Source organism: Octopus bimaculoides, chromosome 14, assembly GCF_046866305.1.
Source record: "Octopus bimaculoides isolate indiv1 chromosome 14, ASM4686630v1, whole genome shotgun sequence".
Taxonomy (NCBI): domain Eukaryota; kingdom Metazoa; phylum Mollusca; class Cephalopoda; order Octopoda; family Octopodidae; genus Octopus; species Octopus bimaculoides.
The window spans coordinates 21448349-21471937 of record NC_142941.1 but is presented as its reverse complement, the minus strand read 5'-3'; the positions used below and the strand labels follow the sequence as shown (position 1 = coordinate 21471937).

General features: G+C 34.8%; 1 protein-coding gene across 5 annotated transcripts in view; it reads right to left on the bottom strand.

Annotated features, from left to right (window-relative positions):
- Window positions 1-8479: 8479 nt before the first annotated feature.
- The window catches only part of LOC106876125 (uncharacterized), a 383532-nt gene continuing 368422 nt past the window's right edge, over window positions 8480-23589 (bottom strand). For all 5 annotated transcript variants that reach the window (XM_089362492.1, XM_089362494.1, XM_089362495.1 and 2 more), the window contains 7 exons: window positions 23271-23470; window positions 21856-21899; window positions 19925-19992; window positions 19109-19201; window positions 16481-16587; window positions 10449-10569; window positions 8480-8660 (listed from right to left, as the gene is read on the bottom strand). In XM_089362492.1, the coding sequence (XP_089218618.1) occupies window positions 8592-8660; window positions 10449-10569; window positions 16481-16587; window positions 19109-19201; window positions 19925-19992; window positions 21856-21899; window positions 23271-23470 (702 nt within the window). In that variant the 3' untranslated portion in view covers window positions 8480-8591. The remainder of the gene's footprint in view (window positions 8661-10448; window positions 10570-16480; window positions 16588-19108; window positions 19202-19924; window positions 19993-21855; window positions 21900-23270; window positions 23471-23589) is intronic.

The following is a 23589-nucleotide window of genomic DNA, read 5'->3' as shown; positions in this document are numbered from 1 at the left end:
TCATGAAGAATGATTGGCCCTCTTCTGTTGACCAGTCTGAGATGGAGGAGTAGCAGTTTTCTTATTCATTTTGGCAATGTCATGGCAATATGTTTCTGCAGTAATGGTTTACCTGGGTTTTAAGAAGTTATAATGGATGAGTCCAGCAGTACACCACCAAACAGTCACCATAACCTTCTTTTTGAATAGCTCGGGTTTAGGGAAGGTTTTCACTGCTTCATTTTGGTCCAACCACTGCGAAGAATGATTTTATTAATGTACAGAATCCACTTTTCATTGCAAGTTACAATACAGTCGAGAAATGGATTGGTCTGGTTATGGAGAAGGAGTGACAAGCAAATTTCATAGCCACACATTTTCTGATTTTCATTCAAATTGTGTGGTACCCATTTGTTGAGCTTTTTTGATTTTCAAAACACATGCAAATAATTGCAGGCAGTTTTCTGGCTAGCTTAAAGTTCTTTTGCCAGTTCTCGAGTGGTTTTACGTGGATCTTTCTCAATGACGGTTTTTAATTGACCGTTATCGATGACAGATGGGCAGCCACTACACTCATGATCTTCAAGGCTCAAGTCTCCACTGCGAAATTGTTTAAACCATTTTCGAACTGACCACTCACTAGTCATTTCCTCACCAAATGTTCTGTTGATATTGCGAGCAGTTTCGACTGCTTTACGTCCTTTTTTGAAGTTGAATAGCAAAATTGCTCAGATATCATGCTCTGACAGTTCCATTTCAGATGATTGTAACAATGGTGAAAAAAATATTAATGTTAGTTTATTGATGTATTTGGACAAGTCTATGTTTATATTATCAAACAATTGCAAAAAAATGTTTAAAAAAAATTCAAAATCTAGTACAAATTCTTCATGGTTCCAAATGTTACATACTTTTTACTCAACCTGATATGATTTCATTCAATATTTTACTCAGCAATTATAATAAATCTGACTAAACACTCCATTTTTCATATGTTATGGTTGTATGGTTGGGGGTTTGGTCCTAATACGCAAATGTTGTTTGGCGTTCTAGCTGTGGGTCAACTTTGGGAATAGAATTAGTTGACAGAAACTGAGGAAGCCTGTTCAACCTTGTGGTCTTGGGATCAGTCCTACTGAGTAGCACCTTGGGCAAGTGTCTTCTATTAAAGCCCTGGGCTGACCAAAACCTTGTGGGTGGATTTGGTAGATGGAAACTAAAAGAAACCTATATATGTATATATATTCAAAGAAAGAGACTTGGAAATGCCACTATGAAAGACTGCTAAATGTAGAGAATGCATGGGAGGAGAATCTTCCTAAAGTGGACTCAACAGAAGGACCAGCTTGGTAGATAAAGCAATTAATGATAGGAAGACAGGGAAAGCCCCCAGTCCTTTAGGAATCACTTGAGATGCTTAAAATATCTGGTGGAGTGGGTTATGGAGTAGTCACCCCTATAGTTAATGAGGTTGTCCATGAAGGAATTGTACCCAATGACTGGTGTAGCAGCATTATAGTCAACTGCTACTGCTACAAAGATAAAGGTGACACCTTAGACAAGAGTAATTACAGAGGTATCAGATTGCTGGACAAGACCATGGAAGTTAGAGTGAGAAAAAAATGTAGTTAGATTATAGTGTACTGGCTTATTGAAAGTTCAACTTTGCTGCTAACATTGGCTGTTTTCAAATACATTTAATAAAATTGTTTTGGGGAAGTATGATCTGAAGATAACTCTCATACATGCAGTTGTTCTAGAAGGCCATTAATCCAACAACTTACTATCTTTGTATACTTAATTTCATGACTACTTTGCAGGTATGAAGTCACAGATATCTAGTTTAAGGAAGGGGAAATCTGCATTGTAATATTCACATTTTTACCTCAAATGAAATTTGTCAGTGCGAGACAAGTGAAACTGGGGACTAAATAAACTACACCGAAGATGGAAATTTGGTTTTTAACTAAATGGTGGTCAATGGTGGTTCAATTCATAAGTTGTACAACAATCCTTGCAAAATATTCTTATTTGCTAAACAATCCAGTAAGATCCCCCCTCCCCCCGCCAGCTTTTATTGACCTGGCTCAGTGTTTTAGGAGTGTAAATTTGTATCTGAATTTGAACAACAAATAATCACTGAACACACAATGAAAGATGACTGGTATCATGAATACAGTGGAAAGTTAACTTAAAAAGGAAAAGAAACATAAATAAGTTTTAATTTGTTTATTTGCAATTTTACAATGTTAACATCAATTCAGTAAAAATTTCCACAACTGCCTCCTGCCTAAGGCCTTTGTACAGATGCAAAAGATCATGCATTTCAGCCAGACTGTTCAAGGCAGTCAAATGTTTATCTTGTTTTATTATTGTGTGCATGTCTCCTGATGTCTGCATCCTTTGTTGACAAAAGAAGTCCAAATAAGCTTGCTTTTCATGCTCTGTGAAATTCATTCTCATTTACACAAACACCTAACCCTTTTCACTCTCAAAAATCATAAAACATTAAGTTCTTTCTTCCTTAAAACTTCCAGGTGATCACAGTTTTTGACTGAAGATGTGTGTGTGTGTGTGTATAGTTTAGACTTTTGTAACCTGCCTAAGTACTGGATAGTCAGGGCACTGTTTGAAGTCTTAGTATTTATATTGTATACATAGCCAGCAGAGAGCAAGTTCACTACAGTGTTTGTAATTCAACACATATCACATCAAAATGAGAACAGTCGTTTCAAAGTGAGTACATTTCACTGAAACCGTTCTCTAAATAATGTTTTGTTGTAATGCTTTCACAAGTAGCATCAAGTGGATGTAGGATACAGATGATACCAGTGTCCAACAAAACTCATGATCAGCTTACAGATTATGCTCATGGATTCGAGTGCAAGGACCTTGCTCAGTCCATAGACATTAATTTGAAGCCTGTAAACAGAATAATTGACTATATAAAAACGAGAAGCATTACTCAAAGATTGTAGATGCTGGTTCTAGTGCCTGAGAATAGAAATTGACTCAATCTTATTACTAGACATGCATGTACTAAATGGTATGTGAAAATTAATTCCTTTTGGAAAATCAATAATTTTTGTGGATGAATGTGGCTTTAACCTTCACACTACCAGCAACTGTAGCTGAACCTTAAGAAGCCAACCTGAAATTAGAACTGTTCAGAGACAAGCAGGCAAAAGTCTCAAGTACAGAAGGTTTATTCTTGACAGAATTTCATACTTATGCACATAAGATGCAGTTTCTTTGCTTTTTAGCTGAACATTTTGAAGGCCAGGAATATTCAACAATGTAACAATTTACTGTGGAATCAAAGTTTCTATTTAAGATATTCGTAATTGTTTGCAACATCTAATGGTGTATTTGCTTATGCTTAATCTGATAAAAAAAAACCTCTCCTGCATATAAAATACAAACCGAAAGCAGAACTTTAAGACATTTGTGTAGAAATGGCAGGACAATTCTGCAGGTATTACAAAAGTTACAAATCAAAATAATATTCATTACGAGAACCATATGATGAGCTATTTACCTCACTGCTTGGCTGATCAAAGCTTAAAATTAACCAAGCAGGTTTACATTGTTGACACCGTTAAATGATGTTCTGATGTTTTGCTTTGGTGTATTTCCTATTACAGAAATCTTTCGGTGTTAATCTCACTTTGGAACCACTCTTCCCACTTTGAAGTAAAATCTGTTAAGTTGGAATTACAAATACAGTAATAAACACTTATTTTTAACATGATCACACTGCTTGTAGTGTTGTGGGGCATTATGAAGTTGTAGTAACTATTTTATAGCCAGATGGACTGAGCCATTTGAGAACAAAGTAGAGTTGACACTCTATAAAATTAGCCAGCAAATAGCTCTTCTAAAACAGTGCAGAATATTCTTATCCCAGCCTACACAGTAATTCAGAACACAAGAACAAAATACTTAAATACTGACAAAATAACAACATAAAAATATACAAAAAAGAGAAAAACATCAGAAAAAATTTGTAGGACGAAAATAAATGGCATTGTGAAGCAGTAAACTTAAACTAAATAGGGAGCTAAACAGTTATGGACAGTTTCCAAATGGGAAGAATTACCTGAGGATTAAATACTCATTCTTTAAAAATAATTTATGTCAAACATTGGCAGGATAAAGGGTAAAAGGGGGAAGGGTGGATACCTATTTTTATTCTTTTTCCATAATTTTAAAAAGTTTCATGGGAGTGGGAATATGAATAAAAAAAAAATTTTTTTTGTTTCTAAGCTTGTTTCTCCCTTCTCATTTCATTTTCCTTTGTTTTTGATATGAACAGAAATGTCAGACTAGACATTTTAGTTAGGGTAGTAATGTTATTACATTAGTGCTGAACTCTGTATCTAAGAAATATTAATTTTCTTTGATTAGAAAGAGAAAAGGAAAACAAAGAAAGCTCCTAACAATGCAGAATGTTTCACAAAAACCATTAAAAAAATTTTTTTTCTTGGACTGTTTCCTTCTGAGGTTAGGCCTTTGCACCTGAAATACAAAGGATTTTGTAAAACTTTCTGCATTATTAGAAACTTTCTATATTTTCCTTTTTTTTCTACTTCTGTACTACTTCAAGCGAACTCTAATGCTTTTCTTTCTTTGATTAATCTAAATCTAATCTTAATAAAACTATTGTCATTAATTCTTGATCAACTCCATGTTGCTTTCTGCAACAATCTTCCCATTCTCATTCATATATAACACTCAACCACTTTCACTCATATAGATAAACTCAACAGTCTCATGCTATTAGCAACCACATCTACAAAATCACAGACTCTGAAACTTCTCTGATACACACACACATGCTTGTATTAAATAGATTATGTGCTTTAGCAGTATCATTTAAACAATTAACACTGATGAAGATAGCTTCTTTAAATTTACAGCCAATAAGTTTTTTTGCTTATTCTTCAAATGCTGGCAAACTACGCTGATAAAATATCTTTAAAATTTTAATAAATATTTTAATTCAAACTTTAGATTTATTAAACTAAATCTTTGAAAAATTTGCAATTATTTTTCTGCCAAAGCAAAACTTATTGATATTTAAAATCAGTATTATAAAGGGCTTGGTAAAATAATGATTATTAATAGCTTTTCTACTGCAACTTTGGTAAAATGTGTAAGAAATAAGGGTTGTTGGATGGTGGTATTGTTAGCTATTTTGAATACCGTCTCAGGTCAAGTACTCCTCAGTCCCTTTCAGTAACCAAATAAGATGAAATTAACTTAAGCCCATTTTAAAATCTTGGAAAGGACTCCACCTCCTCTTCCTTCTATTAAAAAAAAATCCAATTCACAAACTGACTACAACATATCTAACTGCTTCGGATCCAGTTAGCATAGTATTTATCATGTTAAGTACTGTGTAGTAAAAATAAGCTCTTGAGAAATAAAGACTACAACCTAAATAAATTTTATAAGTAGAGCCATTTAACTACAGTCACTGCTACAAAACATCAACACAATCATCTCCTTAAAATTTAAAGCTTTGGGCCTGTGATCTATGTGAGAATTATGGTGCTTTGACTCGTTAAATACTTTGCAGGAAAAAATGTACATCAATACTTAAATTAATAATTTCATAAAACATTTGTTTAAAAGAATAGAAACTTATTGATAAATTTGAGTTTTTGAGGAATTTATATAACTTTTACCTCTACTTTCTTGTATACTCTGGTTTTATATGGCAAGGTTTAAAAAGTTAATGAATGGTCTGGAGAAAAATTCATGTTTTTTCCAGAAATGTCACACAAATGAATCCAAAGATCCTGTGTTTGGGGGTCAATAAAATTATTAGTGATTTCTCCCATTGGTACAAGTTTCAACTGTGGACTGGAAAATGGAACAGTTAGACTTATTAAAGCAAAATCATAATTTCTAATATTGACACAAGACCACATTTTGGGAGAGCAATTTATATATGTCTGATTATTTAGGGCAAAGTTAACCGTAGCAGGATTTGAACTCAGAATGTAAAAAGACAACAAAATACTGCAAGATATTTTTATCCACTGATCTACTGATTCTGTCACTCCATCAATACAAAATAAGTGTGAAAACTAATCAATTAAGCAGCCATGTTTACTAATATAACCCAAGAAGCTTCTATGTCAATCACTGGACAGTCTAATGTAGCAGGCAATCATCATACAACCAGATAAGGGGAAGGTAGGGAACTGTTTGGAGAAAAGAAAATGGTTTTGAAGATAATATTAAAGCAGTATGAAGGAAACTGTTCAGAAGTAAACAATGTCTCTTGAGGAGGACCCTTTATTATTAGCTATGCTGCAGGGAACAGTTGGCAACTGATAAAATCATCAGGCTCAGGAGTCAATGGATAACCTACTCTCTGGTAAGTGATCTGGTGAAAACCTTATGTCACTGATACTAATCACAATAATGATGTTTCACTGGGAATATTTTTATTCTTAAACATTCAACTATGAAGTGAAAGTATCATCTAGGCAGACTAAGGCAACAGAGTAACCTGCTCTGCTAAGGAGCACATCACTACCTTTTTTTTCACTAAGATAGCAACCAACATGGAGTGGAAAGCTCCAGATTTGACAAGACAGCTTCTCTAGTGCTTGCCCATTTTCTTCATAGTAATTCAAATTATTACGGAGTGGTGTCATAGGCAGAAAGCATAAGATGAAAATTTCTATAGTGCTGGTACCAATGGCAACAGTTGTAGAACTCCAGCATATTCTCATGCCAGAGGATGCAGAATTAAAAATGGAGGGATGATTTATTGGATTTAACTTGAGCTAACATGAAAAATGTCTAACTGATAACAAAGATGAAGTCCTTCAATTGATATTCCTGAATGCAAAAGAGAATGTTATTTTAGACTGCTCCAGTCTATAATTAATTTTCTGGTTGTTGAAGTAAGTAATACCAAACAAACAATGCCATAAAATTTGAGGCAGGGAAAAAGATCAATTAAACTGATATCAGTATTTGACCAATACTTTTTATCAATCTAGTACCTATTCTTGACAGCTATGTGTATTGCCAAATACATAACAAAATGCATTATTTATGATGATAATGATGATGGTAAATGAACTGACTGCAGTATAAGACTGGTATTTAAAAGCTTCCATTCTAGAATTGTAATAAAAAAAAAAAATTCTGGTGATTAAAGAATTAAAAAAATTTCTTTTAAATTCTTTAAATAAATAAATAAATAAACTTTTATTTTAAATTTATTTTTATTTAATAATAAACATAATTTCATCAGAACATGGGCTTTTAAAGTGAATCAATTCACAGGGGTTTCAGAAAATAATCTGGACGACAATGGGGAATTGTATTAATCACGTATCTGTAATGATACTGTGATTGGAGACTGAGAAAGGGAAGGACTAGGAAAGGCATAAAGCACAAAAAGTTGAGGAAAAATTTTGGTCTCTGATTCCAGCAGAGCCCTTGGGTTACAACAGAAGGAGGGAGAATCCAAGAAAGCAATGATATCAACTATATTAAGAAGAACATTGACCAGAGCCAGATCATATAATCTGAGAGATTCAAGCGCCAATCAAAAGGTATTTCAATATTGTTTACTAGGCAAATGGTAAAACAGTATTGAACTTGTGAAATATAACATTTTATCTTTATGCAAATACACACGTTTGATGTATGTCTGTGTGTGTATATGTGTATGTATATATAATTATATATATATGTATTACATATGTATATATATATATATATTTATAACTATATATATATATATATATAACTATATATATATATATATATACTTAACTATATATAATTGTATATATATATATATATATATATATATATATATATATACTTAACTATATATAATTGTATATATATATATATATATATAATTATAATTACACATACACACACACCAGAGTGTGCCTGAATGCACAATGTGTGTGTGTGTAAAGATGTATACAAAATACACACATACTTTTGTAGCAATTATATATATCTTTGTGTGTGTGTATGAACAACATATACATCCTTATATAAATACAAAAAATATAATCGAACTATGGTTCTTGTGTAAAAGAGCAAGTTATTTTAAATCACAGATCAACAGTAATGAGAAAAAAATTACAGTTTAAATGTGAAATTTTGTGGGAAAAAAAAAAAAACAAAAAAAATTTGTTTCCAAGTTCAGTGTTGAAGAATTTCAACAGTAACAAAAATAAAAAATAAATAAAAAGACCCCTAATAGGTCAAATTGATATGCACTGACACTGTTTTTAAGAGTAATATATTTCTTAAGTTAAGCACAAAACATTTTCATATTGCTTCAATGAAAGTTAAACATTGGCTAAAGAGATAATAACTGAAAAAATATGAAATAAAAATGATACATTGCTTACAGTAAGTTCAGTGCTAACACTAATATATAACAAAAGATTGTAGTGAATCAGAAAACGAAAAATATACATTCAAAGTTTGGAATAAACAACAGAAGAACAAGGAATCAAAGTTTTTATGTAGAGAGGAGATAGCAAAGAAAAAAAAAAATAAAGCTAAATGATAGTCTGTTAGAAAGGGATAGGGGTTGGGTGGTTAATAAGTCACTGCTACGACACATCTCCAACTTTAGCAATCAATTCATCACAGATGGCAGTTAATTCCTGATTCTCTAATGCCTAAAAGAAAAAAAAGAGAACAAGATCAATTAATGTTCAAGACAAGGAACTGTGGACATCTCAGGCAGAGAAAAGTCAATGCTATTTATTTGGGAAACCTACTTTTTTCTTTTAGCTGAAATCCTGCTTACATTAATATTTGTTTCTTTCCTTTTGTCAGTAAACAAAAATATAAGTACCATATTAACTGATTAACAATTAGATTTCTTTGCTTAAACGTAATGCTTATTTATTCACATTGTTTTGAAATAATCTCACGTTATTTCGTAGCTTTGAGATTTCCATGGTGAGTCTATATTTTCAGAATGACAATAGGGTAGGTGTGAGAGGTTGGATCTGGTCAGTTTTAAAATAAAACAAGTAGAATATTTGGGCCAGATATGGCTGGATTAAATGCTAAAGGGTTATGGTTGAAAGTAAGAGTAGAGACTACAATAGTAGGGAGTTAAGTCTTAAAAACTTTTGGGTTCTAGGAGTGACATCAAGATGTTATTTCGTATAATTTTCTATGGCAAATGATCCTTCTGCTAGTGACCAGACCATCCTCCTCCATGTTAGACTGGTAATGTTGACATAAAACTTTTTGTGGGTTCCCATGATTCTCTGTTGCCATCCAATTCTATTATTATGAATTTGAATTGGGAGTTTCGAGTCATAGTGAATCTTTCATTAGCTGATTACAGAACCATGGATGCAACATACAGCAGTTTTATACTACCGTCATTGTTTAAAGGAGCAGGACTGTGCTATATGAGAGTAAAGTGTTTTGGCTACAGACACAGAAAAGTACCAACCTACCTCTTGAATTACAATATCAGCTTATTAGAAATCTTAACCTTCTTGCAGTTTGTTAAGGCAGATTTAAATTGGGATCACTTTAAGATACTGATTATATCCACTAATAATTATGCCACTTTACTATAACAGTATCATTCACTCTTAAGCAAATCCATTTCATTCTTCAATAAGTTAAATCAAAGTGTCAATATAAAAAAAAAGATGAAATTAAATCAACCAATCAAACTAAAACAGATGAGAGGTGATGTTTTCTAAGTAAATGGTGGCTCATAACTAAAGGGTGTGTGATGGGAATATTCAGCAATCACTAGAATATTACCCATACAATCAACAAAATCTGACCAATCATGACTTCACATGGAATAGGCTCTAGCAACAATTTCACTTTTTGTCACACTTCCTTCAGAGCCTCTTATAAATTCAACATATCATGACATCATGATAGAGAGCTTTGGGATGCAGCAGCAGCAGCAGAGAGAGGGAGAGCATTGACAGTCACTGTAGGAGATGGTGGATAGCATCTGTCAATGCAAAGGCAATGAACAGTCAGAGGATGAAAGACAGTAGCACAGCAAGCAACTAACCACACTTTATCTGCTGCTACAAATAAACCAAGAAAAATATTCAAAACTCTCAGGACATTTTGTCATGCATAGTGATGACATTTGTTTTTTGTGTGTGAAAAGAATAAAATTTTGTTTGCCAAAAATCTCAACAGACTCCAGTGTTCTTTTTCATACAGCTGTTTGTCACATGGTCTGGTATATTGAGAAAAATAGCAACCAAATCACCCTCTTGTATCTAAAAATATAATTACATTTTGGATGATATAATCATAAATACACAAAAATGAAGGATTACCCATAGAGGCAATGACTTTGATCATAAGTTTGCTTAAGCATAGCTGTCTTGGAACTAAACACGTGTTCAGACTAAACTAAGAAAAAAAAGGGGAGGGGGGACTAAGAAAATAGAAAGAAAATTACTTACTTTCTGTTCTATTGTCCTTTCCATGGACTGAACCTGAACCTCACTCTTTTTCAATGCAGCTTCCAATTTTGCAATTTCTGCAGAAGTACTACGTCGCACTTTGTCTATTTCAGAGTTGGCTCTGGTAAAAAAAAACAAAATGAATAAGATTTAATGAAATGTAATAGAAGACGTTATAAGCTAGTAGCAAACACTCTACATCAGAAGTCCTCAGCCTTCTTGTATCTAAGACCATTCTTATAAGTCTCAGTGATGGTACCAATTTATTTGAAAGACAAATTAATAGTTGGACCTATACATAAACATCATACTTCTTCTTAATCCTTTTTCCCCCCTGTGGAGCATAGGGCCTCAACAGTTATTTTCCACTTTTTGTGGTCATTGACGTGTTACTTGACTGCTTCCCATGTCACGCCGGTGGTCCTGAGCTCATCCAAAATGCTCCACTTCCATGTCTGCTCCAGGCGTCCTCGCTTCCTTTTCCCCTGTGGGTTCCAGTCAAGTGCTTGTCGTGTCACATTTGAGGGTTCTTTCCGCAGTGCATGTCCGATCCATCTCCATTTCCATCGTCTAATCTGAACATGTATGGACTCCTGGTTGGCCCTTTCCCACAGGTCAGTGTTTGGCACTCTGTCGAACCACTTCAGATGGAGGATCTGCCAGAGACATTTGTTGATGAAGGTCTGGATCTTCTTGTAGTTGCTGCAGGTGGCTCTTCATGTTTCAGAGCCATACAAAAGCACAGATTTTAAGTTTAAACTAAATAAGCAGAGTTTAGATGGCAGTGGACTTCCATACCGGCCGAAGAATAGCGAAGACTCGCCAATCCTTCTTGCTTCTTGCAGTGATGTCATCGTCTGATCCACCTGATTTGCTGATCTTGCTGCCAAGATAGACGAACTCACTAACACCCTCCACTGGTGCCCCCCTCGATTGTGATTGGCTCTTCCTGCTTGTTGTTGATATGCAGCACTTTTGTCTTTTCCTGGCTGATCCTCAAGCCCACTCGCCGTGAAGTTTCTCTCAGATGGTCTACCTTATTTTGCAGGCGATGTGACAGTAGCGCAAGATCATCTGTGTAGTCCAAGTCCTCCAGCTTGTTCATCAGTGTCCACTGAATACCTTTCCCGGATGTAGCATAGGCCATCCTGGTGACCCAGTCCAGCACGACAAGGAACAGGAGTGGTGACAACAAACAGCCCTGCCTGACTCCTGTGCTGACCCTCTCCTTTCTGACACCTGCCTGCTCATCTCTGAGTTGCTTGTCAATGGTATCTGGTGAGATGGAAGGAACACTTCCAAGAAACACTTAACCGCTCTCCACCTCAAGATCCACCAGAATTGGGGCCAGGGATCCCACTCAATATCCACATTGGAGAAATCACCAAGCCAGAAATCTGCAAAGCCGTGAAGAGCTTAGAGAACGGAAAGGTGGCAGGAGTGGATAGCATACCAGCAGAGGCACTGAAGGCAGGAGGAGAAGAGATGATTGATCATATGCACCAGGTGCTGAACCTGGTATGGACGGCAGAGAAGATCCCAACCGACTGGAAGATGGGTCTTTTGGTGAAGCTGCCGAAGAGTGGGGATTTATCACAATGTGAAAAGTGGAGGGGAATTACCTTGCTTCCATTCCAAGCAAAGTCCTTACAAGAATCATCCTGGAGCGATTGAAAGATACCATTGATAAACATCATATACAAGAACAAAAATAAATTAATGTGAAACAGCTATATTTTTATGCAAAAAAAAAAAAAAGTTTAGAAGTAATTTTAAAATAATGTAATTTTTAGCATTGAATTTCACTGGCTGATGCCTCAAAATGGTGATGATCTGCCTGTTTGTAAATGGTCATCAAAACAAAATATACATTGATAAATTGAGATCTATATTTTGAGCATTATAATGCTAAAAGTTGAAAACAGATTCACATAGCTAAGTGGATGCAAAAAGTGGTTTTCTTCTGTATGCTATTCATTTTAAAAATGGAAATTTTTTCCTAATAACCAAATTCCAAAAGTTACCTGCAACAAGGGATTTTAGCTCAAAATCTCAAGTTTCAAATATTCTATTCTTATCTGAACAAGTCTTCCAACAGATTCATTTAAATCTGTTAGATTTATGTAACATGTAAAAGGATTTAGATTTAAAAAAAAGGTGATAATTAGCTCCATGATAGTAACACAAACTTTTTTCAGACTATTCTGGCAGATAAGAAATGATGAAAAGTTAGTGTGATGATCAGCTGTACATGTCACTTTTGGAAAATGTACATGAAATTTGATCTTCAGCTGAAAAATCTACTAAATCAGTTTTTCTTTAAATAATTTTATAGGGCTTATCAGCAACCTTTCTCTCAAAGCTCCAAGTTTAAAGAATTTGAGTTGTCTGTGATAAAACACCCATATCTAGTGACTAGCAAAAGTAATTTTGTTGGTTAATATTTTGATTTTGGGGTTTGAGAAAATGTTATTTCTTCAATTAAACTTATAAACCTTATAAGAACTTTGCCATTATTCAGCCATCATATGTAAAATGAGATCAGGTTGCTTATCATCTGTATTTTTGTATTTTCTTTCAGTAAAACTCTGAAAAGTCAATGAAACACTTAAGTTGTTGATTGTTTTATAACACCATTCATGACATAACTAGGTGAAAGTATTTTGCTACACAGCACTTCTTGATGGATAGATAGTAGATTGGAATGACATAAGGTTTGGAAAAATTTTATCCTTTTTTACAGAGTGCAATGCATTCTTTGACAATGATGACCATTGCTAGTGCCCTGTTAGTGGTAATCACAGACAGTATGTGCAGAAGCATATGTACTGACACTGCATATAGTTTGAATGCTATAATATTCTTATCCTTTCATAGGCAATATTTTTTAATAACTACTGAAAATTTTGCCTACAACACTCACTAAATACCATTCTTAGCATAACTTTTAGTTAAGTCATGTCTGATAAGAGCTGGAAGAAATGGATACTTAGTAGCATTTCTTCTGGCTCATTATGTTCTGAATACAAATTCTGCCAACTTTATCTTCTATCATTTTGGGGTCAATAAAATAAAGCACCAGCCAGGTACTGGGGTTGATGCAATTAACTTGCCCTTACCCACCAAAAATTGCTGACCTGGAGCCAAAATTAAACAAATTAATAAAACTGTAATTTGAACTAATCACATATTACTCAGATAATCTTTCACCGAATTTACCTTTCAACTGAAATTACTCGTATACTTGTAATGTTGTCATCTAATAATGTATATATCTTGTATTGTTGATACAATCTCATGTTAGAAAACCCATTGAATAATCTATTAGCACCACTCAGAAATACTTCTTTTAACAACTCACCATACTGGAATGTTTTTCTTACTCTTTTTAAAATTTTTATTTTTATGAGAAAGTGTGAGAAATTCTGAAAGAATAGCAGTATTTTTAGATTTTACCACATTTCAAGTAAAAAAAAAAAAAAAAAGAAAAATGCAGTAGCTGGATAGATAGACTTTAGTTGACTTATTTTCTGCTTTTAATTGGGTGCCTATTATTAAAAGATAAGTGATTAGACTGAAAAGGATGTTCAACATTGTTTTTTTTCCCTTCTTGGTGCTTCAACAATACCAGCAAACAATAAACAAACACTGAGGAAAGAATAGGCTTCATTTCGTTTTGTGTCAAAGTGGTACATTCTTTAGTTTTTACTTGGGCCACACATTTTATGACTAAAAGTAAAAAAAAATATTACAGAAAAAAAAAGCAGTATTGGAGGTCTTGTGGGAGTGGAAGGTTTTTGCTTTTATACTTCTGACAAACAAAATGGAATGCTTTGGAAAACAAAAACTGTTAGCTTTTATGCCAATATATGCAATCAAATTTGTTTATTTCAAGGGAAAGTTTGATAAATGTTTATTTACCTGTTTATACCATTGAACTAAGGTGGTGCTACTAATGTTTAAAAGATCCCATGAAGGTAACCTTTAGTAAAATATTGCTTTCTAAATGTTCACAATACTGGTATTTTAAATACTTGTTTAGAAACATTTTATGGGCCAGAGGAAACCAGTTGGAGAATATAGTGCACTCAGTGAGTTAAATAAGTAACCTTAAAAAAAAGTGAAATAAAAATATACATCATGGGTGCAGGGATGGATGTGTGGTAAGAAATTTGCTTCCCGACCACATGGTTCTGGGTTCAGTTCCACTGCATGGCACCTTGGGCAAGTGTCTTCAACTATAGCCTCAGACCAATAAAAAGACTTGTGAGTGGATTTGGTAGATGGAAACTGAAAAAAGCCTGTTGTATATAAATATATATGTGTGCATGTGTCTTTGTGTCTGAGGATGTCCTCCACCACTATTTGACAACTGGTGTTGTTGTGTTTATGTCCCCGTAACTTAGTGATTTGGCAAAAGAGACTGATAGAATAAGTATCAGGTTCAAGAAATTTTCAATGCAATGTCCCAGTATGGCCACAGCTTAATGATTGAAACAAGTAAAAGATAGCCAGCCCATATAAGGTCCATTTTCCATGCTGGTATGGGTCGGTCAGTTTAACTGGAGCTGGTAAGGCTAGGGACTGCACTAGGCTCTGTTGTCTGTTCTGGTATGGTTTCTAGGGCTGGATGCCCATCCTAACACCAACCACCTTATAGAGTGTACTGGGTGCTTTTTATGTAGCAACAGCACCAGTGTTTTGAATGTGGCATCAACACCAGTGCTTTTTACGTGGCACCATCACTGGTATCAATTCTGCTGTGGTGGACACGACTTCTTGAGTACAACAAGGTGTCAGATATCTTGGTCCCTGGTCATCTCCTTTTTAAGGCTAAGTGTCTTGAGATCAGCTTTCAATACTTTGTCCCATGTCTTTCTGGGTCTCCCTCTTCCAGAAGTTCCATCCACAAGAGAGTTGATGGGTACCATGGTGCCTGTGGGGACACTATTAAGGATCTCAGCTCTACATGGTTATTTGACCTGCTATAAATAGTTGCTAAATCACCTACAAACTATACCCTGTGGTTTTAAACAACAGAGACATTTGAGAATATGATGCAAGCCCTAATATGTCCAAAGAAAGACAAGACAAGGTAGCCATGTTGGAATGCCTTTCAACATGGATCTACTTGAGTTGCTTTAGCTTAATAACAACACACTGTTCATAACAGAAGGAAATATTGAATTTCTTTCTTAGCTGTTAACCACTACATCTTAGTTAAGATTATTTCTAATTACCGCTATGTCTTAATATTGGTTTCAAATTTTGGCCCAAGGATAGAACATTTTGGGAGAGGGGTTAAGTCACTTACATTGATCCCAGTGCTCAACTGGTACTTATTTTATCAACTCTGAAAAGATGAAAGGCAAAGTCAACTTTAGCAGAATTTGAACTCATAACATGAAGATAGGATGAAATGCTAAGCATTTTGTCTGGCACGCTAACAATTCTGCCAACTTACTTCAACAAATATTTGTAACAAGTATAAAGTCAGTGAGCTGGCTGAATTGTTAGCACACCAGGCAAAATGCTTAGTGGTTTTTTTTGTCTGCACATTCTGAGTTTAAATTCCGTTAAGATCAACTTTGCTTTTCATCCTTTTGGGGCTGATAAAATATGTATTGGTTGAGCACTGGGGTCAATAGAATTTGACTTATGCCCTCCCCCAAACTTGCTGGCCTTGTGCCAAAATTTGAAACCAAGTATGTCTAAGTTGACATTATTACCAATAAATAGTCACAAAGTTGATATTACTAATAACCACTATGTCTCAGTATTACTACTAATAATTGTATCTAAGTTGATATTATTAGTTATAAAGTGATAGAAGTTAGAGTTGGTATATTGCTTGACTGATATTTAATTGTTGGAATTTACTTTTCAGCTCTCTGAGGTCAGTTATGTTGGCACCAGAAAGATATCCACTCAACAGTACCCTTGTAAATTTGTGTCTTTGTGATAAGAAGACAATGTTATTACTAGCTTCAGTTGATCTAAAAATGTCATCCAGAACAATTTAGTATACTCACTTTTCTAGTTTATCTTCAGCTTGTTGTCGGATGGCAGCCAGTTTTTGTTCTGCTCGGGTGATTTTCTGTTGGTAGTCTTGGACGCATTTCTTTAAAATTTCTTCATTCTGAACAAAAATAGATGGATTAATAAGCATTAAATACTGGAACAATTTTATTGAAATAATTCATATTCATGGAATATTTATGTCTCCTCAGAACTATCCAATATTATTACCTCTGCCTTAGCAAAGGCAGGAGTATTGTTTGCAGCCACATTTGTTTGTTTGTTTGTCTGTGGACAAGATATCTCAAGAACCGCTGGATGGATTCAGATGAAACTTTCAGGGATGTTTGACCTCGTGACTGGCACAAACTGATTATATTTTGGAACTGATGCGGTACCGGACAAGAATTCTGGATTATTTTTCCGCTTTTTTTAACTTAATTTTTGAGAACGGTTGGGTTCATTTTTAGTATTCTCGTTTGTGAGAGCAGTCAAGTTCATTTCGGATCTTCTAATTTTAAAAATCATCTCTGGCTAATCGTTGCCTTTCATCCTTTCAGGGTCGATAAAATAAGTACCAGCTGAGTACTAGGGTTGATGTAACTGACTTACTCACTCTTTGAAATTGCTGGCCCTGTGCTAAAATTTGAATTATCATCATCATTTAGGCAGCAAGCTGGCAGAATCAGCAGTATGCTGGACAAAATGCTTAGTGGCATTTCTTCCAGCTCTTTATGTTCTGAGTTCAAATTCTGCTGAGGTCGACTTTCCCATTTGTCCTTTCAGGTTGAGGTAACTGACTAGCCAGCACTCACCAAAATTTTGGGCCTTGTGGCTACAGTAGAAAGGACGATGACTACTACTATTGCCTTTCATTCCTCTAGTGTGAATAAAAAAAAAACCTGGCACCCCATCAGTTGTGACAATGATGGCTCCAGTTGATATGATCAACAGAACAACCTGCTTGAGGAATTAATGTGTAAGTGGCTGAGCACTCCACAGACATGTATATCCTTAATGTATTGTCAAGGAGATTCAGCATGACACAGAATGTGACAAGGTTGGTCTTTTGAAATACAGGTGCTACACATTTTTGCCAGCTGAGTGGATTGGGGCAATGTGAAATAATGTGCTGCCAGGATTCAAATTCATGACCTTACAAGCATGAGATAGGGTAAATATATCAACTAGACCCCTCCCTCAAATCTCAGGCCCTATGTCCATGCTAAAAACAATTATTATTACACACCATTGTATCAGCTGGACAAAGTTATTAGTGAGAAAACAACTCAAGATTTCTATAGGGGTTTAACTAAGGGTATGTGTGAAGGTGGCCTGGAATTGAAGAGAACAGTAAGTGATCTCTTCTGGAGGACTTTCAGGAAAAAGATTATGAACAACTTCCAACAGTTGAACCTGTTTGAGGTGCATACAGGGGATGAAACTGTCCTGCATGCAACTGTTTAATGTCTGTGCATTAGTGACTTGTCGGCTTGTGTCAAGCAGCTGTTGTCTTGTGTAAGATGAATCTGGCTGTCCACTGAGTATATAATGAAGACTGACACACCCACTTCTTTAGCAGAGAAGGAAGGCAGATTTTTTTCTGCTTGGTGGTTGTGGGGAAAGAGGCTATGTGGTGGACCCATCTGAAAGGCTTGAGGACAGGCACTTTCCTATCTGGCTAAACTCTCATTAATTTCTTCAAAAAATTATCACTTAAAGACAAAGGTGAAAACAGAAGGTGGATGAGAATGGCAAGATTGGTGAGGCTGAATGGGCCTACTCTGAGTAGGCTTTTCTAAGTAGGATGAAAGAAACTAGAAGAGAGCACTTGTGATGCCTTGGAGACAATAGAGTAATCCAGAACTTTTTGTGTAGGGTTTCACCCCAAAATTACCTAAGGTGGACTGCATCTTCTATTGGGGATTCTATTTATTTATTTTTCTGAATTCTATTTTTATATCTTTTGTCATATTTGTATTGTTGTTGTCTCCTGTTTGATTGATGTAAACCTCACCTTTTTGTGTATTGTATTTTGTCTTTTGTGGTTCTCACTTGTGGCCAATAAAGAAATCATCATTGCTGCTGATACTACTACTGCTACTGCTGCTACTACTACTACTACTACTATTAGAGCTTTATTTGTCATATGACATAACTTTGGAAGTATACTTTTGCCACCATGGGAGTATTATCAAGAAATATGGCATACATACAATAATTACAATATAACTTTTATCAAATTTCTTGGTGCTTATACAAAATGATGACCTGAATACTAATTTTCTTAAGAAAAATATTTATTACCTTAATATAAAATTAAATAAAACAAATTCTTCATTTGTATAACTCTTCTCATGACTACTCTGTCATTTATACCCTCTTCTCCTCTTCCTCTCTCTCTCCCTCTGATTTTTCCCTTCCTATTGTATGTGTAATGTTCCATTATTCATTGCCTGCAACCAGGCCTAGAATGTGCACTCATCCTGCGCCTCATAAGTTACTTTCTCTTTCTCTCTATACAATGGAAAGCTTGATTGGAGAAATCAACCATGCAACCATTCTTTACTTTGGCTGTTATGATTTTTAGTCATTGAAAAGAAAAACAAAGGAAAACAGTTGCTAAAAAAAAAGTTTCTTACTTTCTTAAAACCTTCTACAACATTTTTTGTTTTCTCGTAACGTCGATGAAGATCTGAGAATGCTGTTTCCACAGATTGTAAATCTTCAAGGGCCTGAAAAAATAAAAAACATCAAATGTGATATTATACACACATGCACGAATCTTGAAGACATTTCAGAAAAACTAAAAATATGTGAAAAGCTGACAAAGTATAATAATGATGTAGAGGTTTCCTCACTGGTTTGTAACATTGAAATATAGCCAGGCCTCCTTAGGAATTCTTTCTTTAGAAGGAAAGGTGCAGGTGTGGCTGTGTGGTAAGAAGTTTGCTTCCCAATCACATGGATTCTGGGTTCAGTCCCACTGTGTGGCACCTTGGGCAAGTGTCTTTTATTATAGACTTGTGAGTGGATTTGGTAGACAGAAACTGAAAGAAGCCTATCATGTTTGTCCCCCCCATCACCACTTGACAGCTGGTGTTGGTGTGTTTTACCTCCCTGTAACTTAGTAGTTCAGCAAAAAGGACTGATAAAAGAAGTAACTAGGCTTAAAAAAAAAACAGTCCTGGGGTTGATTTGTTCAACTAAAACTGTTCAAGGCAGTGCCCAGTATGGGTGCAATCAAAAGACTGAAACAAGTTAAAATGTTCATTAATAAGCCAGTAAAGTCTAGCAGCGATGGAGAAACTAGCTTTGGCATCTTACTGAAGCCCACACGAAGTAGAGAAGAAAACAGACATTATAAGACAAAAGAATAAAAAAAATTTTAAAAAAAGGTAAAAACAAAACAATATAAAACAACTTACAACACTGAGAATAAATGGTAATAAACTTACTTGATCACGTTCCCGTATTAGAGTTTCCATTGATTCCTGGGAGGCACTTTTCGACTTCTCTTTTTCAGCTGGATGAATGAAAGGAATATGTTTAGTGTGTGTGTGTGATATATATATATATAAAAACAAATAGTAAATGAGTATATGCATATATACGTACAGGTATGTGCATACCGACATCCACCTGTATGTATAGGTGCATATCTGGGTACAGGACATTGCAAACAAACGTAGACGAGAACACACGAGCCACATAGAGAACATTCTACTTCACCAGCTACCCACGTTTTAACACCGGCGTTTCGACGAGCTTCGGGCAGGACACATCGTTAAAACGGCTCGTCCCATGGATCGCAGATTAAATTTGTATACGCAAATTAAATCTAGCCATGGAGGAATGTAGTGGCGGACAAAAAACAAGACAGGAAAACAAACAGAAAAGGCTTTACGGCCAGACGAGAAAAATTATGTGTGTATGAACGCGATGAGGCACGGAACCGAGAGAGACAAAGTGGTGGCGTGCGTTGCTTGGCGAAAGCCAAGGAAGGAAAGGATTATTGACCGGAAGCATGTGACCATGCCAGTGTAAAGGGAAGAGAGAGAGTGGTAGAGGGAGAAAGAGAGGGAGGAAGTAGAAGAATAGGTGAGCAACGAGAGGAAAAGAGAAAGAGAGGAAATACGAGGGGGAAAAGGAGAGAGAGAGAGAGAGATACTTCAAAATGATGTGAACATAAATGACAAATTTGCTGATGAAATCAGAATAATACTGAAATATGTAAAGAGTTGTCTCTCACATTTACTGAAAAATAATGGAAAAGACATCTTTTTTCTTATTGCCTATTTACTTTTAGTTATCTTTTTAATGTTGGAAGCATTAAAAAGCCAGTTGCAAATAAATATATGGTGAGAAAAAAGAAAAAAAATATTAGTTAATTTGTTGGTCCAGGAAAATAGAATTGTTTTAAAAGAAAATAGTGGCTGTCAATTGTTAATTGTTTTTTTTAATCATATATTTATTTCTGTTTAACATTTTTCAAACTCTATACATTAAAAGCATGGAGTTTAAACACTAACTTAAATACTGTTTCTTATATAGATAGCATCTTTGCATAATTTCATTTTTAATAACTGAGAAATTTTAAAGCAGATGAGAAACTTCTAAATGGTATTTTTTACTCTTGGTAGGTCCATCATCATCAGCATCATTGTATAAAGTCCATTTTCCATGCTGGCATGGGTTGGTCAGTTTGACTAGAGCTGGTAAGGCTAGGGGCTGCACTAAGCTCAGTTGTCTGTTCTGGTATGGTTTCTAGGGCTGGATGCCCATCCTAATAACAAACCACCTTACAGAGTGTACTGGGTGCTTTTTACGTGACACCATCACTAGCATCAATTCTTGAGTACAAAAAGGTGTCAGATATCTTGGTCCTTAGTCATCTCCGTTGTAAGGCCAAGTGTCTTGAGATCAGCTTTCAGTACTTTGTCCCATGTCTCTTCCAGAAATTCTATCCACTTTAAGCGATCGGCACTTCTGTATGCAAACTGTCTACATCAATATGCATTACATGACCAAATTAGCAGTGTCTTCTCTCTTGTACACTGCATCTAATTCCTCTTATGTCCAACTTTTCTCTCAATACAAAAGTGCTCTGTTGCACATGTACACTAACATTGCACATCCAGCAGAGCAAAATAGCTTCATTCCTCTCTAACCTTCACATATCTTCTGCATTCAAGGTCCACATCTCACTATCATGGAGCATTGCTGTTTGTAATGCAGCTTAAGGCCATTTCAACTTTTACTGAAACAATTTTAATTCCTTATTTCCATTAAACCTTTCAGGAAGTATACTCCCTTCTAGGAAATTAAACTACTTAAAACAACTGAGAAGAAAGAGGGCGAGAGCATCTTTAAGGGTTTTTAGATTTACCTTGTAACTGTGAAATTGTTTTTTCAAATTCTGCAACAATCAGCCTGAAATAAAATAATATCATTCTATCATATACAACGAAATGACAAAACAATTAACAAGAAAACATATGCTAACTCTATTCTACAACAACTATTTAATGATAATGTAATATATAGCAACTTTAATGAATATTGCAACACACATTCCAGTGAGAGACTGCATCTTGGAAATTTGTTCAAGTTCATATTTTCAGCCAAACAAATCTATATTGATAAAATCAGTTGTTTCAAAAGCTTAGACTCAACACAGGTGAATTTTCCTCTTAAGTTAAAAAAAAGATCCTGTAAATTTGCTTTAAAGGCAAATTATTGCTTCAGTATCAGAGATCTGTCTTAACAAAAAGTACAATTACTTAACAATTTAGTACTTATAATTCTAAATTTGGCCTAACTTATTCATACACATAAAAGATAAAAGAATAAACTGTTTTGTTTTTGCATTGTAATTAATTTTGACGTTGAGTAAAATATTTGGTACTCTTCATTAATTTATTGATAAATTAAACTGGAGTCTGAAGTATAACTAAAAGGTCTTAGATGGTACTAAGATGGACTTTTTAACCAACTGAAATCTCATGCTATTCTTCAAGTAATAATGAGATTTTAATTTAGATATGAATTTAATACTGGTTGGTTGGGTTGTTAACATTAGAAATCAAACTACAAGAGGGTTCAGTAGTGAAAGGTTTATCTCTTATTCAATTGAGGTGATTAAAACATCACACACTTTGGTTAAACTAGGCAGGTTAATATTTTGGGAGGTACCAATTAAAAAAAAAGCTTTGATAATTTAAAGGACATAATCTTAATGAAAACAACAATTATTTACACAAAAACAAAATTTCTTCCAGAAGTGTTTCTATATGAGCAAGATAGTTGTCAACTACCTACAAACTGACCTTACCTAGTAATGGTACTGCTTCATTTGATAGTTACTAGATGTAAAAGAATTAAATGAAGATATTGATGACTCTGTGAAAGATGTGTAAGGCTCACATACAAATTTATCTAACCTGCTCTGTGATGGAAAAAATGGTTATCTAATTTTTGAAAATAGCACTTAGAGATTTAAAGGTTGAAATGTTAAAGCTGTGAATTGATTAAGAACAGATGAGTTGATACATTCAAATGAATGTCTCTAGGCAAAGAGCATCACTTTATTTTCTTCACCCAAGCTAGTTGAAAATGCGTTCCTATCATATCAGAAGTTCAGTGGTCAATGTTAAGGAAGCCATTCAACAGAAATTAGTAGAGTAAAATAAAAACAACACCCAGCCACAAAAACTCACCCAAAATATTTGAATAAGAACAGCTATCAAAACCCAGTTATTAAGAACAAGAATGAAGTTAATATTTAAACTATGATTAACTGACCTCATATCTTCATTGGATTGTTTCAAGTTCCGACATTGGTCATCAAGTAACATAATTCTCTTTTCATGGTCAGTGATACGACGCTCCTTCTCTGCCAGCTTCTTGCTCCAATCCTTCTCCTTTTGGAGTAGCCGCGTCTGAAATTCCAGCTCTTGTTCCTGCTTCATTTTGTTCCACTCTGATTGCGAATATTTCAGAACCTGTTTCCACATTTGTGGAAGAGAGAATAAGAGGTACATTTTAGTATATATAGGATACTTATCTTTATACCATGCTCATAACAAAGCTAGATAACAATTGTATAACAATAAAAGAATCC